Source organism: Columba livia, chromosome 22, assembly GCF_036013475.1.
Source record: "Columba livia isolate bColLiv1 breed racing homer chromosome 22, bColLiv1.pat.W.v2, whole genome shotgun sequence".
Lineage (NCBI taxonomy): Eukaryota > Metazoa > Chordata > Aves > Columbiformes > Columbidae > Columba > Columba livia.
In genome coordinates, this window is record NC_088623.1 from 1,816,196 (window position 1) to 1,832,287 (window position 16,092).

At 49.8% G+C, this 16,092-nt stretch overlaps 2 protein-coding genes across 2 annotated transcripts in view; both read left to right on the forward strand.

Annotated features, from left to right (window-relative positions):
* IPO9 (importin 9) overlaps window positions 1-8,623 on the forward strand; it is a 35,939-nt gene extending 27,316 nt beyond the window's left edge. Inside the window, exons 19-24 of the mRNA XM_065038264.1 lie at window positions 1,985-2,151; window positions 3,608-3,741; window positions 5,032-5,151; window positions 5,498-5,599; window positions 7,321-7,397; window positions 7,915-8,623. Coding sequence (XP_064894336.1) covers window positions 1,985-2,151; window positions 3,608-3,741; window positions 5,032-5,151; window positions 5,498-5,599; window positions 7,321-7,397; window positions 7,915-8,025 — 711 coding nt within the window. The 3' untranslated portion in view covers window positions 8,026-8,623. The remainder of the gene's footprint in view (window positions 1-1,984; window positions 2,152-3,607; window positions 3,742-5,031; window positions 5,152-5,497; window positions 5,600-7,320; window positions 7,398-7,914) is intronic.
* A 3,157-nt stretch (window positions 8,624-11,780) lies between these two features.
* The window catches only part of LZTR1 (leucine zipper like post translational regulator 1), a 35,054-nt gene continuing 30,742 nt past the window's right edge, over window positions 11,781-16,092 (forward strand). Inside the window, exons 1-6 of the mRNA XM_065038266.1 lie at window positions 11,781-12,007; window positions 12,082-12,144; window positions 12,248-12,304; window positions 13,233-13,312; window positions 13,682-13,790; window positions 15,711-15,794. Coding sequence (XP_064894338.1) covers window positions 11,832-12,007; window positions 12,082-12,144; window positions 12,248-12,304; window positions 13,233-13,312; window positions 13,682-13,790; window positions 15,711-15,794 — 569 coding nt within the window. The 5' untranslated portion in view covers window positions 11,781-11,831. The remainder of the gene's footprint in view (window positions 12,008-12,081; window positions 12,145-12,247; window positions 12,305-13,232; window positions 13,313-13,681; window positions 13,791-15,710; window positions 15,795-16,092) is intronic.

Below are 16,092 nucleotides of genomic sequence, written 5' to 3' on the forward strand. Positions count from 1 at the left end.
AAATGCCTGTTCTGCTCATACAGAGCTGGCCGGATTACAGGGTAAGCCAGGGTCTCTTGGGTGAGCTTTACTGCACCTTAAACAGTCCCTCAGGACCTTGGCTTGTGGTCACTGAACCTTTAGAGGGGACAAGAGTTGCCAAAGTCTGGATGTTGTTGCAAAAGCAGCCCATGTTTGAGTGTTCTTGTCCTGTGTTCAAAGGACAACAGTTCCAGTGTAAGTTGGGGAATGACCTATTAGAGAGCAGTGTAGGGGAAAGGGACCTGGGGGTCCTGGGGACAGCAGGGTGACCATGAGCCAGCACTGGGCCCTTGTGGCCAGGAAGCCAATGGTACCTGGGGTGGGTTAGAAGGGGGTGGTCAGTAGGTCAGAGAGGTTCTCCTGCCCCTCTGCTCTGCCCTGGGGAGACCACACCTGGAATCTTGTGTCCAGTTGTGGCCCCTCAGTTCCAGCAGGACAGGGAACTGCTGGAGAGTCCAGCGCAGCCACCAAGATGCTGAAGGGAGTGGAGCATCTCCCGTGTGAGGAAAGGCTGAGGGAGCTGGGGCTCTGGAGCTGGACAAGAGGACACTGAGGGGGGACTCATCCATGTTTACAGATATCTAAAGGGGGAGTGTCAGGAGGATGGAGCCAGGCTCTTCTGGTGACAACCAGTGATAGGACAAGGGGCAATGGGTGCAAACTGGAACACAGGAGGTTCCACTTACTTTTGAGAAGAAACTTGTTCCCGGTGAGGGTGGCAGAGCCTGGCCCAGGCTGCCCAGGGGGTTGTGGAGTCTCCTTCTGTGCAGACATTCCAACCCGCCTGGTCACCTTCCTGTGTAACCTCATCTGGGTGTTCCTGCTCCATGGGGGGATTGCACTGGATGAGCTTTCCAGGGCCCTTCAACCCCTGACATTCTGTGTGATAAATGCCCGGGAGCTGGGACAAGGTGAACGTTTGATGGGTGGGAGGTTGTGGTTGTCCTGCATCAGATGAGACACCAGACAAGGGCATCACCTACTTGTGCTGATAGACCGTTCCACAGGGCATTGTGCTGGTGCTGTCTACATGATGCCACCACTGCCCTCACCGTGGCTCTTGGCCGGGGCTCACTCTGCTCCGAGCCTCTGATCTGGTGCATTCCTCTGATTTTTGAATGTGCGTTTTTCAAGGTGAAACAAGAAAGCCATTCAGATGTCAGCACGTATTTCATCTTAAAGGCTTTATATCTATTTTTTTCCTCTTGGAAGCCTTGTCTCTTCTTAACTGTTTAGAATGGCTTTCATTTTGCCTATTTTTGGATTTAAAAGGTGTAAAAACTTAACTGTGAAGCAGTCCCGTGAAGCCCCTATAGCCAGGGAAAGAGAAACGAGCCTGTAGACTGTAAAATTGGAAAAAACAAAAAACCCCTTTCTAAAACTTGCATTTCTTTCCCTAAAACTCATGTCCAAAGCGTACTCAGAATTGGAAAAGCGCTGCCAAACGACGATGTGCTGATGTGGGAGAAGGGGGATCCCGTGGTGGAGGTGATGATGGGACATCCCTGGGGTGAAAGGGGAAGAGAATGTGGGCTCTGGGCCAATAACTTCTGTTCCTTGGCTTGATAACGAGCCACATTTCTGGCGGATACGTGCAGATTTAGAGCTCTGTGCGTAGAACCATGTGCACGGCTTCTGCTCCGCTGAGCAAAGCGGGGCGGTTGCAGTGTCTGAGTGTTGCCATATGATATTTTGGGTAGTCAAAAGTCAACTGAAATCTCCGATATTTTTTGTTAAATAGCTTTTTAATCTTTGCTTTAGGAAGATTTGTTAGTTTGAGGTGTTAGTAAACTGATCCTGCTGTGTTTTTTGGCTGTTGGCTGCTTTGTAGCAGAGCGTTGTGCAGTGGGTCGTGCTTCCTCTTGGGGTTGGTAAGCGCGGCCTCTGCTCTTGCAGAAAACTCAGTTACTTGGATATTTGATATAAATTATGTACCGCTAACGTTTCCTTTCTCCTCTTCTAGTCCCTGATTATGGTGTTTGCTCACTTGGTTCACTCCCAACTGGAACCGCTCCTCGAGTTCCTGTGCAGTCTCCCCGGACCGACCGGCAAACCCGCCCTGGAGTTCGTCATGGCCGAATGGATGAGCCGGCAGCACTTGTTCTACGGGCAGTACGAGGGCAAAGTCAGGTGGGATGTTTTCACAAGCGTGAACGTTCGCTGACTGATATCCCACTGCAATTAAATGCTTGGGGTGTGAGGGGAAGGGGGGCTGGTTCAGGCTCGGATCAGCGTGTGCCAGCGTCGGACAGAATTAACGTCAGTTCGGCTCAGGAGGGCCGTGGTAACTGGAGCAAACTGATCTTCCTCTAGGTGCTTCTCCTGCTGCCTGGTGTTCCTGTGCTGGACTGGAGGGGTTTGGGGTGTCTCCTGCAAGCACAGGAGAGCTTTGGAGATTCTGTGAATGGGATGTGTTGAGGGTGTTTGATTGCGGGGTGACAATCAAACCCTGGCAGGTGTATTGTTAACCTCCTCTTCCCCCCGCTTCCCCCTTTTGCCGCTCCCTCTCCCCCTTCCCACTCAGCACAGGTGATCGGGAGGGAAAGAAGGACAGAGAGAAGAGAGTTGGAAAAATTAAACATGTTTTACTAATGCTACCGATAAAAATAGAGAAAATAATACAAAATATACAAAACCAATCTTGAAAGTCCCAGCAACTGCAGAGCTGGCACCCGAAGTCCTGGACTGGACTCTGCAGCCAACCGGAGCTGGATTCAGTCTGTCACTGGCCTCAGTTCGCAGGGACCAGTCGCAAGATCCTCTCCTACTGTCGCCATAAGGAAAAGGGACGAGATCCTCGTGATCTCCCACTTTTATATGAAGTATCACATGAATGGAATGTTATACTCTGTTAGTCAGTTTCTTGGTTACCTGTTTCTCGTTGCCCCTCTCCCAAGATGTCCATCCATACTCATCAATAACCTCACATTCCATTGCTATGTTACCAAAACATGTATCTGGTTCTCCAGGAAAATGCAGCTCATATGAAGCTTCAGCTGACAGGCAAATTCACTCAAATAGAAACTTGTTTTTTAACAAAATCAGGACAGGATAAGAGTAGTTTCCAGACATAAAATTGCCTTTATGGACTACTGTAGAATTTCAGGGCATTGTAGAGGCTTTCCTAAGAGAATCTTGCCGATTTAATAATCTCTTAAATGTCACTAAATAAATCAACTAAACCAGTTTTCTCTGAATGAAGCTACTGAGGGAACAAGCTGGGAGGTCTGAGCGTGACTGAGCTGTGGAGAAGCACAAGTGGAAAAGAGCTTTGACACTGGAGAAGCGGAGAAGGGACGTTCATGGCTGCAGATGAACCAAATTACTACTTCCTTGCCACTGCTTTCCTCTTAGGTCCGTCTTCATCTTCCCTGGATGCTTCAGGAGTGCGTTGGAGCCGAGTCCCGATCCGCATGCTGACGTAATAGGAGAAATAGGGAAACTGAGTAATGCTCATTCTTGGTGAAAGTGTAGAAAAAATTGGAATTGAAATATTTGCTCCGGAGATGTGTTCCCTGTTACCAGATGCCGGAGAAAACCGGGCAGTTTGGGGACATCAGTAATTCCCGTGTTCTCTGCTCCCCAGCTCCGTAGCGCTGTGTAAACTCCTGCAGTACGGCATCAACACAGACGACAAGCGACTTCAGGACATCCGGGTAAAGGGAGAAGAAATATTTAATATGGATGAGGGAATACGAACGCGATCCAAGTCGGCCAAAAGTAAGTAATCATTTTGCTGGTTTTAAGCCTTTTCCTGTTAGCAGGTGCTATGAAAGGCCGTAAAATAGATCTTGCAGATCACACAACGCGGTGAGAGATGTTTCCTGCAGAAAGCACATGTTGGTTTTTAGAGCTAATCATGGACTTCAGTATTCAATATTTGCTTTAATTCTGCCAAGGACTGATTTGGAAGACGCTTGATGTCTCTGAGTTAATGCAAGTGGATGAGGTGATTATGGGATAGGGAGTTATTCACAGAATCCCAGAATGTCAGGGGTTGAAGGGACCTGGCAAGCTCATCCAGTGCAATCCCCCCATGGAGCAGGAACACCCAGATGAGGTTACACAGGAAGGTGTCCAGGCGGGTTGGAATGTCTGCACAGAAGGAGACTCCACAACCCCCTGGGCAGCCTGGGCCAGGCTCTGCCACCCTCACCCCCAACAAGTTGCTTCTCATATTTCAGTGGAACCTCCTGTGTTCCAGTTTGCACCCATTGCCCCTTGTCCTATCACTGGTTGTCACCAGAAGAGCCTGGCTCCATCCTCCTGACACTCCCCCTTTCCATATTGATCCCCAGGAATGAGTCGTGGGTACTTTGCGTCCTCCTGTTCCATCTAATGAGAACTGATAATTGCATGATGCCTGGTCGCTGCTCTGAGGGGAATGCGTGTTTAGTGAACACAGATTTAAAACAAGAAGTAGTTTTTTAAATGAGGCAGACTTTCACAAATACCAGCAATGATTTCAAGAGGAAAGCTTGGCCGGTCTCCTCTGTAAGACGCGTCTTATTTTGAATTGGCTGAAGCCAAAATCCTTGATTAGAGATTATACAGGTTCATGTATCAAATCACTGGGCGTTTTTGGCTCTTCCCAGAGGGGAAGACGCTGGGCAGCCCGTGTCCCCAGTCACATCCTTGGCTCTGCAGCTTGCTGAGCTTGTGCACAACTGGTTGTGGGACAGGACGTGACAGCCGTACTGGTCCAAACTGGAGCCCCATTGGGGCAGTGGCTGCTCGTAGGCTCGGGGGCTTGGGGGTGATGCAGTAACACTTAGTAAAGGAAATAAGTAGGGGGAAGCACTAGGAGTGTCAGAGGTGAGTTGTGGTCACAAAACACCTGCTACCTTGTTATTTGGTGCTTAAAACCCCCGGCAAACAGCCCAGACTGAACCAACTCGGTTGTTGTCTAGCCAGAACAGTAATTACAAGCAAAAACAACCACAAAAAAGGCCTGGTTTTCATAACGTTTTATTCAAAGCACTATGAATATGTTTTTTTTTCCTCTTACAGATCCTGAGCGCTGGACAAACATTCCTTTGTTAGTAAAAATCTTAAAATTAATAATAAATGAGCTCTCTAATGCGATGGAAGCAAATGCATCCAGACAGACCACTGCAGATTGGAGCCAAGGTAAAATACTGGGTCTGCTTTTCTTTGCATGGCTTCAATCTACTCTGTAATCTCTTCAGAAGCGTTGCTAGTAATAAGAAACTCACAGTAATAAATGGTATAGCTGTAATTACAAAGGCTTAAAGAGTGATCCAAGGGGTAAAGTCAGTGTTGTGTGTTATTAAACCTGAGAATTATTGTGGGCCAGTTTGGAAGACGCGATCTGACCGTATGCTGATCAAATGGTCTATTTTGTGGTGTATCTGGTTTGCCTTTCTCCCTCCCCGCAGCTGCTGTCCCTGCACAGCGATCGACACACTGAACCGCTTCCATTTGCTTTATTTATAATGTATTTTGTTCTACGCAGATGATTTGAATGACATGTGGGAGGATCAGGACGAGGATGAGGATGAAGATGAAGGCTTAGCAGGACAGTTCTTATCAGATATTCTTTCCACAAACAAGTATGGTAAGTCAGAGCTTTAAAGTGCTTACTTGGAGTGAAAATAGAGCAGGTGACATCCCAGTCCAAGTTTCCTTTCCTTGACAGCAGCTCATCAGAGACTGCAGGCAAGGGGAGGAAATATTAACTGGGATTTTGAATACAGACGTTCTTCTGTACGAGAGGAACATGTCTATGAATAACACAGTGATTAAACAGCTGCGTTTTTCAAATGTGGTGCAGGCTTCACGTTGCTGTGGGGTTCATGCATTTCTAAAGAGAAAATAGATGCTTAAATACGCAGACATGACCATGGAGTAAGTGTTGTAGCAGTGGATGAGCTTGTTTGTGGAGTGATCTTGAGAAACAATAGCTGCATAAAGCCGGAGCAGGTATAATATCTCCTTTCTCTGCTCTCCAGTTTGCATATAGTCCTGGAAGAGAAAACCCTACATGCAAATACAAAAGGGAAACTACTTAGCACAGGATTGCAAATGTCACCCTGACTTAAGGTTAAGGTGTAAGATAATAGTGCGTGTAACAAACAAACCTGCTTGTCACCCTCGAGACTCCCACTGGGACCCCTCTTGTTCTCACAGAATCCCAGAGTGTCAGGGGTTGAAGGGCCCTGGAAAGCTCATCCAGTGCAATCCCCCCATGGAGCAGGAACACCCAGATGAGGTTACACAGGAAGGTGTCCAGGCGGGTTGGAATGTCTGCAGAGAAGGAGACTCCACAACCCCCTGGGCAGCCTGGGCCAGGCTCTGCCACCCTCACCAGGAACAAGTTTCTTCTCAGATTTAAGTGGAACCTCCTGTGTTCCAGTTTGCACCCATTACCCCTTGTCCTGTCACTGGTTGTCACCAGAAGAGCCTGGCTCCATCCTCCTGACACTCCCCCTTTCCATCTTGATCCCCAGGAATGAGTCCCCCCTCAGTCTCCTCTTGTCCAGCTCCAGAGCCCCAGCTCCCTCAGCCTTTCCTCACACGGGAGATGCTCCACTCCCTTCAGCATCTTGGTGGCTGCGCTGGACTCTCTCCAGCAGTTCCCTGTCCTGCTGGAACTGAGGGGCCACAGCTGGACACAAGATTCCAGGTGTGGTCTCCCCAGGGCAGAGCAGAGGGGCAGGAGAACCTCTCTGACCTACTGACCACCCCCTTCTAACCCACCCCAGGTACCATTGGCTTCCTGGCCACAAGGGCCCGGTGCTGGCTCATGGTCACCCTGCTGTCCCCAGGACCCCCAGGTCCCTTTCCCCTATGCTGCTCTCTAATAGGTCATTCCCCAACTTACACTGGAACCTGGGCTTGTTCCTGCCCACATTCAAGACTCTACACTTGCCCTTGTTCTATTTCATTACATTTTTCCCTGCCCAGCTCTCCAGCCTGTCCAGGTCTCTGATGGCAGCACAGCTTCCAGTGTCACCCACTCCTCCCAGCTTGGTGTCACCAGCAAACTTGCTGACAGTCACTCTATTCCCTCGTCCAAATCGTTGATGAATATATTGAATAATACCGGCCCCAGCACTGCCCCTGAGGCACTGCACTGGATACAGGCCTCAACTAGAGGGTGTTGTGTTTTCTAATAATCTAAACTTAAGGAGAGAACATTCTGGATATAAATTTTTTACCCAGCAGTGCTGAAACTGTTTCTTTTTGGATCCCTGGGTTCCAACAGTAGTCTTATAGAACACTTCTGAGGTGTTTTGCCCTGTTTGATGTTAAAACCTGCTGATTTGGCTCTGACAGATGAGGATTACTACGAAGACGATGAAGAGGACGATCCAGATGCATTAAAGGACCCTCTTTACCAAATAGATCTCCAGGTGATGCTCTAAAATGAGTTTTTAGATCAGGTTTCTCATTCTTTATAAATTAAATTGTTCTATGTCATACTTTAACAAAACTGTAACCACCAGTTACTGATTGTTGGCCCAAATGTGCTCAGTTCACTGATGTCACCTCAGAAAGTGCTGAGTATCCCAAGAATGTCTGGAGCTGGTTTTCCTTATTGGATCAGTATCTGTAACTTGGAAACGTGAATGAGCAAAACATTTTGAACAAAGGGAGATGACACTTTTCTACCCATCGGCTTCACAGCTCTTTGCTGAAGTCACAAGTAGGTTGGAGATGGAATAGGACAGAATTTCATCTCCCGTTGGGTGATGCTCCCACCCAGCCCCTGGTTTTCACCACCCTTAGCAGCTGTTTATCGGCCTTTGCTGCCGCCCATCGCTCCTCTGTGCTCTGCAGCCCCTTTGTCTCATTAGTGCATGTCGAGGTTCATCTTTTGATACGAGAAACAGCCTTTCCGTGGTGCTGACGGGGTGTCTGTCCTTGCAGGCCTATCTCACCGACTTCCTCTGCCAGTTTGCACAGCAGCCCTGCTACGCCATGTTTTCAGACCATCTCAACGAGAACGAGAAGCGAGTGTTACAGGCCATCGGTATCTAAACCCACTCGAGACACCATCCCCATCATATCCGAACAATATACATATATTTTTTTTTTTTGGCTTATTCCACGTTTTATGATTAAACATAAAACATTTCCCGGTGTCCGCCTGCTCGTTACAGGTGGGTGACGCCCTCGTTGCGATGTGTCGAGCCTCATCTTAACGTGAATCTGCTAAGGGAAGGAATACTAAGAAAGCAGCAAGGAGCTTTGCACATTGGTCTCACCATGGGAGCACTTTCATTTTCCACAGTAACTTTCCAGGAAGTTCTTAAAGATTAAAAACATGTGTCCTTAATATTTTGAAAAGCAAACTGTCTCTACCTGTGAAGAGGCACTTAACCGAGTTTCCCACAGCACAGCTGGACAGAGAAAGGAATCGGGTCACTAACAGATTGCTTGGATGTATCTTGAGAAACGGGAAGGTTGTTCCTCTTCGCGCTCACGTAACACGTACAGGGTAAATACCTTGATCTTACAGCGTGACTTCTTTTTATAGAACTATAGACTCTTTTATCAGAGATGCCGGAATGGTATGGAACCTGTTTGCAGGAGTTTGTATGGGAAGCTGAGACAATAAAACTGAATGCATATCTTCTGTCCTGGTGTGGATGGGGCTTTGTCGCTCACATCTGCTGTTCTTTAATGCTCTGGTGTGCACGTGCTCAGAGGCACCTGCCACTTAAACTTCGGTTCCTGTGGCCATTAAAGACTTTGGGTTTTATGGCACGCAAGGAGCCGCAATTTTTAGGGGATTCAAACCCGATTGTGTTTAACACATCGCTCCACAACAGCCACTCTGAGCTCCTTGGCTTCCTTCACACTCCTGTGTGGATTTTTAAAGAGTGGTAAAATAACCTTTGCAAATTGCTTTACCCATAAGAATGGCGTGATGTATCTCACACCTCCCTGCCTTTCGTCCCCCCTTGGGGAGATGGAAATAAAACTATTAACATGTACACTAGTATCCTTCTCATAACACAGATTTAAAAGGAACTTGCACTTGTTTCCTGAAGCCACTTTTAAAAGCCACATTTCTCCGTAGGAAACTTCATTATGTGCCATCGGGGGGTGTTGGGGTATTTCTCAGGAGGCATCTGGATGGACGGGGAGTCCTGTAGTGGATACATCTGCTTGAAAGAAAAAGGCTGACCCGTTATAGCGTTTCCTTTCTTAAGAAAGGTACTTGCTGTTCCTTTGTGGAATAATACGCTTCGAAGTTGTATCTAAAAAACTCCAAAGAGCTGGAGTCATTCTGTATCTTGCTGGTCTAACAGAGTTTAGCTTTTCACTTTTTTTATCAGGAGGGGGTAATAAATTAACTCTTTAACAGACAAAGATGGCACAATTTGTATAGCATGTGTGGGAAAAATGCTGAAATAACCCTGAATTGTGCAGCAGCCCTTGTTCCCAGCTCCCACCGCGTGCCCGAACAGCAGGGCGGTCACTGCACACTGCGACCCCTCGGCTCTCACCGGGTCTGGATGAGAAGCAGAATCCAAAGCTCCATTTTTGTCCGCGTGTCTAATAAGGCGTAAGCTCTGATCAGAAGTTTCCATGCAGCTGTGTCGTGGTATCTTTCTTCCCTGTGCATTCTCTGGTGTGTGAAAATACATCATTAAACTTTGTGCCGCGGCCTTCCCTTCACTGGGAACGCTGTGGTTCTGTCTCCTACCTAGCCATTAGTTTTTGATTTTGTTTTCTAAACCTATTAGGAATTTTGCTTTGAGGTGTTTGTCTCTCTCAGCTTTGGCTGAAAAGGGCCAATGAGTTAAACCAGTGCGGTGTCCCGAGGAAACCCAACCAGCAGCGGGGGCTGTGCTGGCGTGAGCTGTGCAGGGTCCCCAGGGACCCGGCCCAGGCCAGGGCAGAGCCTGGACCATCTCCACCATGTGTGTTGGCAGCCAGGCTGAAAACCAGTCACCCCTTCTTGGAGGTAAGTGACCACCAAACATCTGGAAGCATCCCGGGGTGTTTTAGGGCGTTAGTTGTAAAGGGAGCAAGTTCAGGGCCTGGGTGGTGGGGTTGGCTGGTGTAAGCCTTAGCGGTGCTGGTTTTAGTTAAGTTGGATGGTGGGTTTAAATGAGACCATGGAGCACAGGTGTGATGGGAGCGGACCTGGGGGGTTCAGCTGGAGAACAGGAGCTGAGGGGAGACCTTCTGATCTCTGAACTGCCTGAAAGGAGCTTGGAGCCAGGGGGGGTCGGGCTCTGCTCCCCAGGAACAAGCGCCAGGAGCAGAGGAAACGGCCTCAAGTTGCGCCAGGGGAGGTTGAGGTTGGATCTTGGAACAATTTCTTCCCCAAAGGGCTGTGGGGCATTGGAACAGGCTGCCCAGGGCAGTGCTGGAGTCACCAGCCCTGGAGGGTTGGACAGACGGACATGAGGTTCTCAGGACATGGGGCAGTGCCAGGGGTGGGGAATGGTTGGGCTCTCATCTTAAAAGGCCTTTCCAACCGAAATGTTCTCTGATTCTATGATAAAAAATGAGAGTAACCCAGTACTATTGATACCATTCCTCATCCTGAACTAAGAAATTTAAAGGTTTGGGATTGCAAGGTCCCAAAAGCAGATGGGCCGGTGTCTGGTCGAGCTCCTCAGTGTGGCTGGAAACTGCTCTTTGCTTTGCAGATGTTGATGGCTTTTCCAGGAGTGTGACTGGTGAGATGGGACAGACTGGGCGATAAGTGGCTTTTGGGGATGGGTGCTCTGCGGCTCCAGCTCCGGTGCAGCCTGGCCGGTCCCGGTGCTGCTGCGCGGCTGGGACAGGGTGCGGAGGTTGGGACCGGCCCTGGAGGTGCTGGGCACAGGACAGCGTCGCTGTGCACCACACAATTGCAAGCAAACCCACAGCGTGTGGGATGGTTTTTGGCAAGAAATACTGTGACTCGAGCTTCCCCTTGGGAGAGGCCAGATGGGGTGTGAGAGACAGTGCACAAGCGAGATGGTTTGGAGAACCTCTGCCTGTTCCCACTGGTGCTCAGGCTGATCTAACTCCTTTGCCCTTTTGCTTTCTCACTGTTCTTCCTCCTGGCAAAATTCTGAATGCTCCACGGTGTATCTTTAAACAAGATGTTTTTGCTGGAGGGCTGTCAGCTTTGCTGAAACAGCTCTGACCTGTAACAAGGTGATTGCTCAGGGGGAGAAGTGCTGGGCTCTGCAGAGATGTGGCTGAGGTCTAGTGCAGAGCACCCCTCTTGTTTAGTTCCTTCTCAACAGCAGACTAATAGTCATCAAGGTTGCTAACACCATGTTAGGAAATGAAAACTCGCTGTTAAATTTAAACTGCAGGGCGGGATGCAGGTGCTGCACAGCCCCGGGCATGTGCCATTGCTGCTGTGGGTGCCCGGCACACGCGTGTGCTGTTTGCAGCTCCTGCATGGGGAGGAGCTGACGGTGTTTTGCACGCTGGGTGTCACCTTGCTGGGCAATTGTTTAACTAGTCAATAGCTCAGCTGTGACTCTGGAATGAGACTTCATGTGTATTCATGAGTATTGCTCATGGTTTGTTTGGTTTTTTTTTTGTATTAACAAATAAACTCTTTTAATGCGCAAACCCGTCTGGTTTCGGAGTCTTGCCGGGCGGCCCCAGTGCCTCTTCGGTCCAGCCGGTGTAGGGCTTGCTCCGCCACGCCGGGCGTGGGCCTCGAACCGGCGACCCCTCGAACCGCGGGGTGCTCCCGCGGCGCACACCACTCCCCCCACCCCCCCCGAGCGGTGCATGCTGGGAGCTGTAGTCCAAGCGGGGCCGCCGGGGGCGCGGGGCACGCCGGGAGTTGTAGTCCCCGTAGCCACGCCGGGCGGGCCATGGCGGCGGCCGGGACCCCGGCGGGCGGCGCGGGGCGCTCCAAGGTGGCTCCGAGCGTGGATTTCGACCACAGCTGCTCGGACAGCGTCGAGTACCTCACCCTCAACTTCGGGCCCTTCGAGACCGTGCACCGGTGGCGCCGCCTCCCTCCCTGCGACGAGTTCGTGGGGGCCCGGTGAGCGGCGGGCGGGATGGGGAGGGGGGTGCGGGTGTCCCGGCGGCCGCTGACCGGCTCTGTGCCGCCCGCAGGCGCAGCAAGCACACCGTGGTGGCCTACCGGGACGCCATCTACGTGTTCGGCGGGGACAACGGGTAAGGCCGGGGCGGGCCTGGGGGAGGCCGGGGCTGCGGGCCGGGGCTGCCCCTCGCCGGCTCCCCGGCCCCGCTCAGCCGCCTCTCCCGTTCCTCCGCGCAGGAAGACGATGCTGAACGACCTGCTGCGCTTCGACGTGAAGGACTGTTCGTGGTGCAGGTGGGCAGCGCGGGGTGCCGGGAGGTGCCTCATCCTTCCTCAGGGTCTGCATGCAAAAGCCGGGGCTCTACCAGAGTGTCACAGAACCCCAGGCTGGTTGGGTTGCAGGAGCTCTGCAGATCCCCAGCCCAGCCCTGCTCACGCAGGGTCACAGAGCAGATCACACAGGTGGGTCCAGGGGGTTGGAATGTCTCAGAGCAGGAGACTCCACACCTGCTCTGGGCAGCCTGGGCCAGGCTCTGGCACCTCCCAGCAAACAAGTTTCTCCTCGTGTTCAGATGGAGCCTCCTGTGTTTCAGTGTGTGCCCGTTGCCCCTCACCCTGGCGTTGGGCACCACTGAACAGAGTCTGGTCCATCCTCTGACACCCACCCTGAGATACTGATCCCATTGATCAGATCCCTCTCATCCTTCTCACCCCCCACCCAAGTGCTGTCACAGCTGCCCTTTGCAAACCTGGGGTGCGTCAGGGAGTGACCCAGTGTCCCCACACAGCTCCTGCCAGAGAGGGGACGCTGGGTCCACGGCGATGGACACAGAGCCATGGGCTGCTGTCCCTGCACCTGCGGTGGTGCTGGCAGGATGTTCGGGCAGCAGGACTGGCTGCTGCAGCCCCCCAGGGCAGGAAAGGTGCCCGGGGGACTCACAGGTGTCATTGCTTTGCTGTTTTGCTCTGGACTGTGCAGTCGTGTTCTCTTACCTGTGCCTCACCTGCCATCTCTGCCAAACGAACAGATTTCAGCGGCGTTGTGTTAGCAACCATTTGTGCTTAAAATCTTGGTATAATTAAGAAACTAAAATGCTCAAAACCCCTCAGGAACAGCAGAACAACTTTTAATAATTGTTTCTTTTTTGAATTTGCATAATAGCTTTGAGCGCCTGCAGCACGGCCAGGGGGTCTGATTGCTGCTCTTCTCCATGTTGTGCAGGGCTTTTACCACGGGGACCCCGCCGGCACCGCGGTATCACCACTCAGCGGTGGTCTATGGCAGCAGCATGTTTGTGTTCGGTAAGACAGCGGCAGATTCCAGCCGTGCTTGCTTGGAGTGATAAATGCACTGGCGTTGTTCTGGAAAAAGAATGAGGTATTTTTAGGAAGTGTCAAAAGACTTTATTCAGTGGCGAATCCGGTGTTTTTCATGGCTGACTGTGATTTCAGCTTTAGGTTGCTGTTTTCTCTAAATTAAAGAAGACTTGAAACTCATTGCCATAGTATTTCTTTTAGGGGTAGGAGCGGAGGAGAAATCTCCCCCCCGTAATAGTGCATTACCCAAATACCTTCTCTTTATGTGATCTAAACTGAAGTTTTCTTCTAATATACCAACTAGAAGCGCGTGTGCTCCGTTGTGTTTGCGTCTAATGGAATTGTTGCTGCCAGGTGGCTACACTGGAGACATTTATTCCAATTCCAACCTGAAGAATAAAAACGATCTCTTTGAATACAAGTTTGCGACTGGACAGTGGACAGAGTGGAAGACGGAAGGAAGGTGAGGACCGGGCGCCGTTACCCTGTCTTGGGGACTCGAGCGAGCTCAGCAAACATTTCAAACAGCACAGTTAGAATTGCAGCAGTTTCTTTGTAAGGTCTCCATTCCCAAATGTGCCGCGTTGGAAATGTGACCAAAATCCTTTCTTCTTGTTTAATGTCTGACAGAAGGGATGGCAGCACAGGCAATTTTTGGTTTGGAGTTGTTTCTTTTTCACGGACAGCATGAAATTTGTTGATCCTTCATAGTTTCCATTTAGTTTTATCAGAAACCAATTGTTTGTAGTTAAATCTACCCCTTGTTTTGTGAATCAAGTTGGACTTTCCTGGGGTGCTCTTCAAGCACTCACTTGGGGCGCCTTAAGGTGATGTGTGTTCACTCAGATCGGTGCAGAAGCCGCTGTGTGAGGTGATGATGGGTGTTTGGATGCAGGTTCTTAGGCTCAGCTTTCCGAGGCCAGATCAAACCCAGGAATGCATTATTTCTTAAACTGGACTTAGAGCACATTTTGGGATGTTATCCGTGATACCCAACTACGTAATGTTTACCACACCCACATATGGGACATACTACCCCATCCATTCTTGAGTTACTGTGCCTGTTATATTTCAGAACATAGACCACAATAGTAATTTCTCCTGGTTATTCTACGTTTCAGAGGGTAATTCCTATTCATATTTTACAACCTCGAATGCGCCCGTCCTTGTCTCTCCCGCAGTCCCGAGTGTGCGTACTGCACCAGTGACCTCTAACAAGCCAACCTGATGTTTTCTTCAGCTCTTCTTGGCTGATTTAGTAAAAACAACAAAAATTAAGGAGGAGGAATCTTTTATTGTGGGCACCGCATCTCAGGAACACCCACTAATCATTCCCTGATAGGCATTGTGCGCTCTGGCCTGGCTCTCGTTTATGTGTTCTTAGCATGTGGAAAATATACATGAGGTTTTTGTAGTCACTTTGTTGTAATTATAGTGCTATTAATTGTTCCGTTATTTAGCTGCTTTCCATAAAATGCTTCACCGTGTTTGAGGTCTGGCAAGGAATTCATTGTTTATCTTTTCATATTATCGAGGGTTTTGATTGCGGGGTGACGATAAAACCCTGGCAGGTGTATTGTAAACCCCCCTCTTCCCCACTTCCCCTTCCATCCCTCCCTCTCCCCCTTCCCACTCAGCACAAGCGATGGGGAGGGAAAGAAGGACAGAGAGAAGAGAGTTGGAAAAATTAAACATGTTTTACTAATGCTACTGATAAAATAGAGAAAATAATACAAAATATACAAAACCAATCTTGAAAGTCCCAGCAACTGCAGAGCCGGCACCCAAAGTCCTGGACTGGACTCTGCAGCCAACCGGAGCTGGATTCAGTCTGTCACTGGCCTCAGTTCGCAGGGACGACTAGCAAGGTCCTCTCCTAATGTCACCATAAGGAAAAGGGACGAGATCCTCGTGATCTCCCACTTTTATATGAAGTATTCACATGAATGGAATGTTATACACAGTTGGTCAGTTTCTTGGTCACTTGTTTCTCGTTGCCCCTCTCGTGAGATGTCCATCCATGCTTATCAATAGCCTCGTATTCCATTGCTGTGTTCACCAAAACATGTGTCTGGTTCTCTAGGAAAATGCAGCTGATGTGAAGCTTCAGCTGACAGGAAAATTCACTAAAAGAGAAACTTGTTTTTTAACAAAACCAGGACACGTATGCATTAGTTTTTCTGTAATGAAGGAAGCAGAGTGTAAAGTTCCAAAGCAGGCCCATCAGAGGCTTGCTGTGTGTGTTGAGGATGTGTGAGAGGCCATTTCTTGGCTTGGAGGGGACTTTGTTCTGCTTCCATGGCATTTTAGCTGTGCTGCAGATCCTCCCGGCGCCTCCACGGGTGATTTAAGACCTTGTTGTTCTGAATGTTCTCCGTGGCAGGTTGCCGGTCGCCAGGTCGGCTCACGGCGCCACGGTGTACAGCGACAAGCTGTGGATCTTCGCGGGATACGACGGGAACGCACGGTACGTGGAGGGGTCGCTCTCTCCTTGCGTGCTTTTCTCAGACCCTAATCCCTCACTTTTCACCTCCAGAGGGTTGTTTTCATGTACCAAGCGATTTAAACACATCACCGGAGCTTTGCAAAACCCAGCTTGTTGTTGAGCATTATGTTTTGTACAACTGACCAGTTCACCTTCATATAAGTGTGACTTTAAAACCTCAAAATCTGGTGGCTCAGAGTGGCTGTGAGTATGTGATTTCACACCCTTCTTGCCTGTAAAGACTCTAAATGATGTTCAAAATTGGGCACATGAGCCCAAT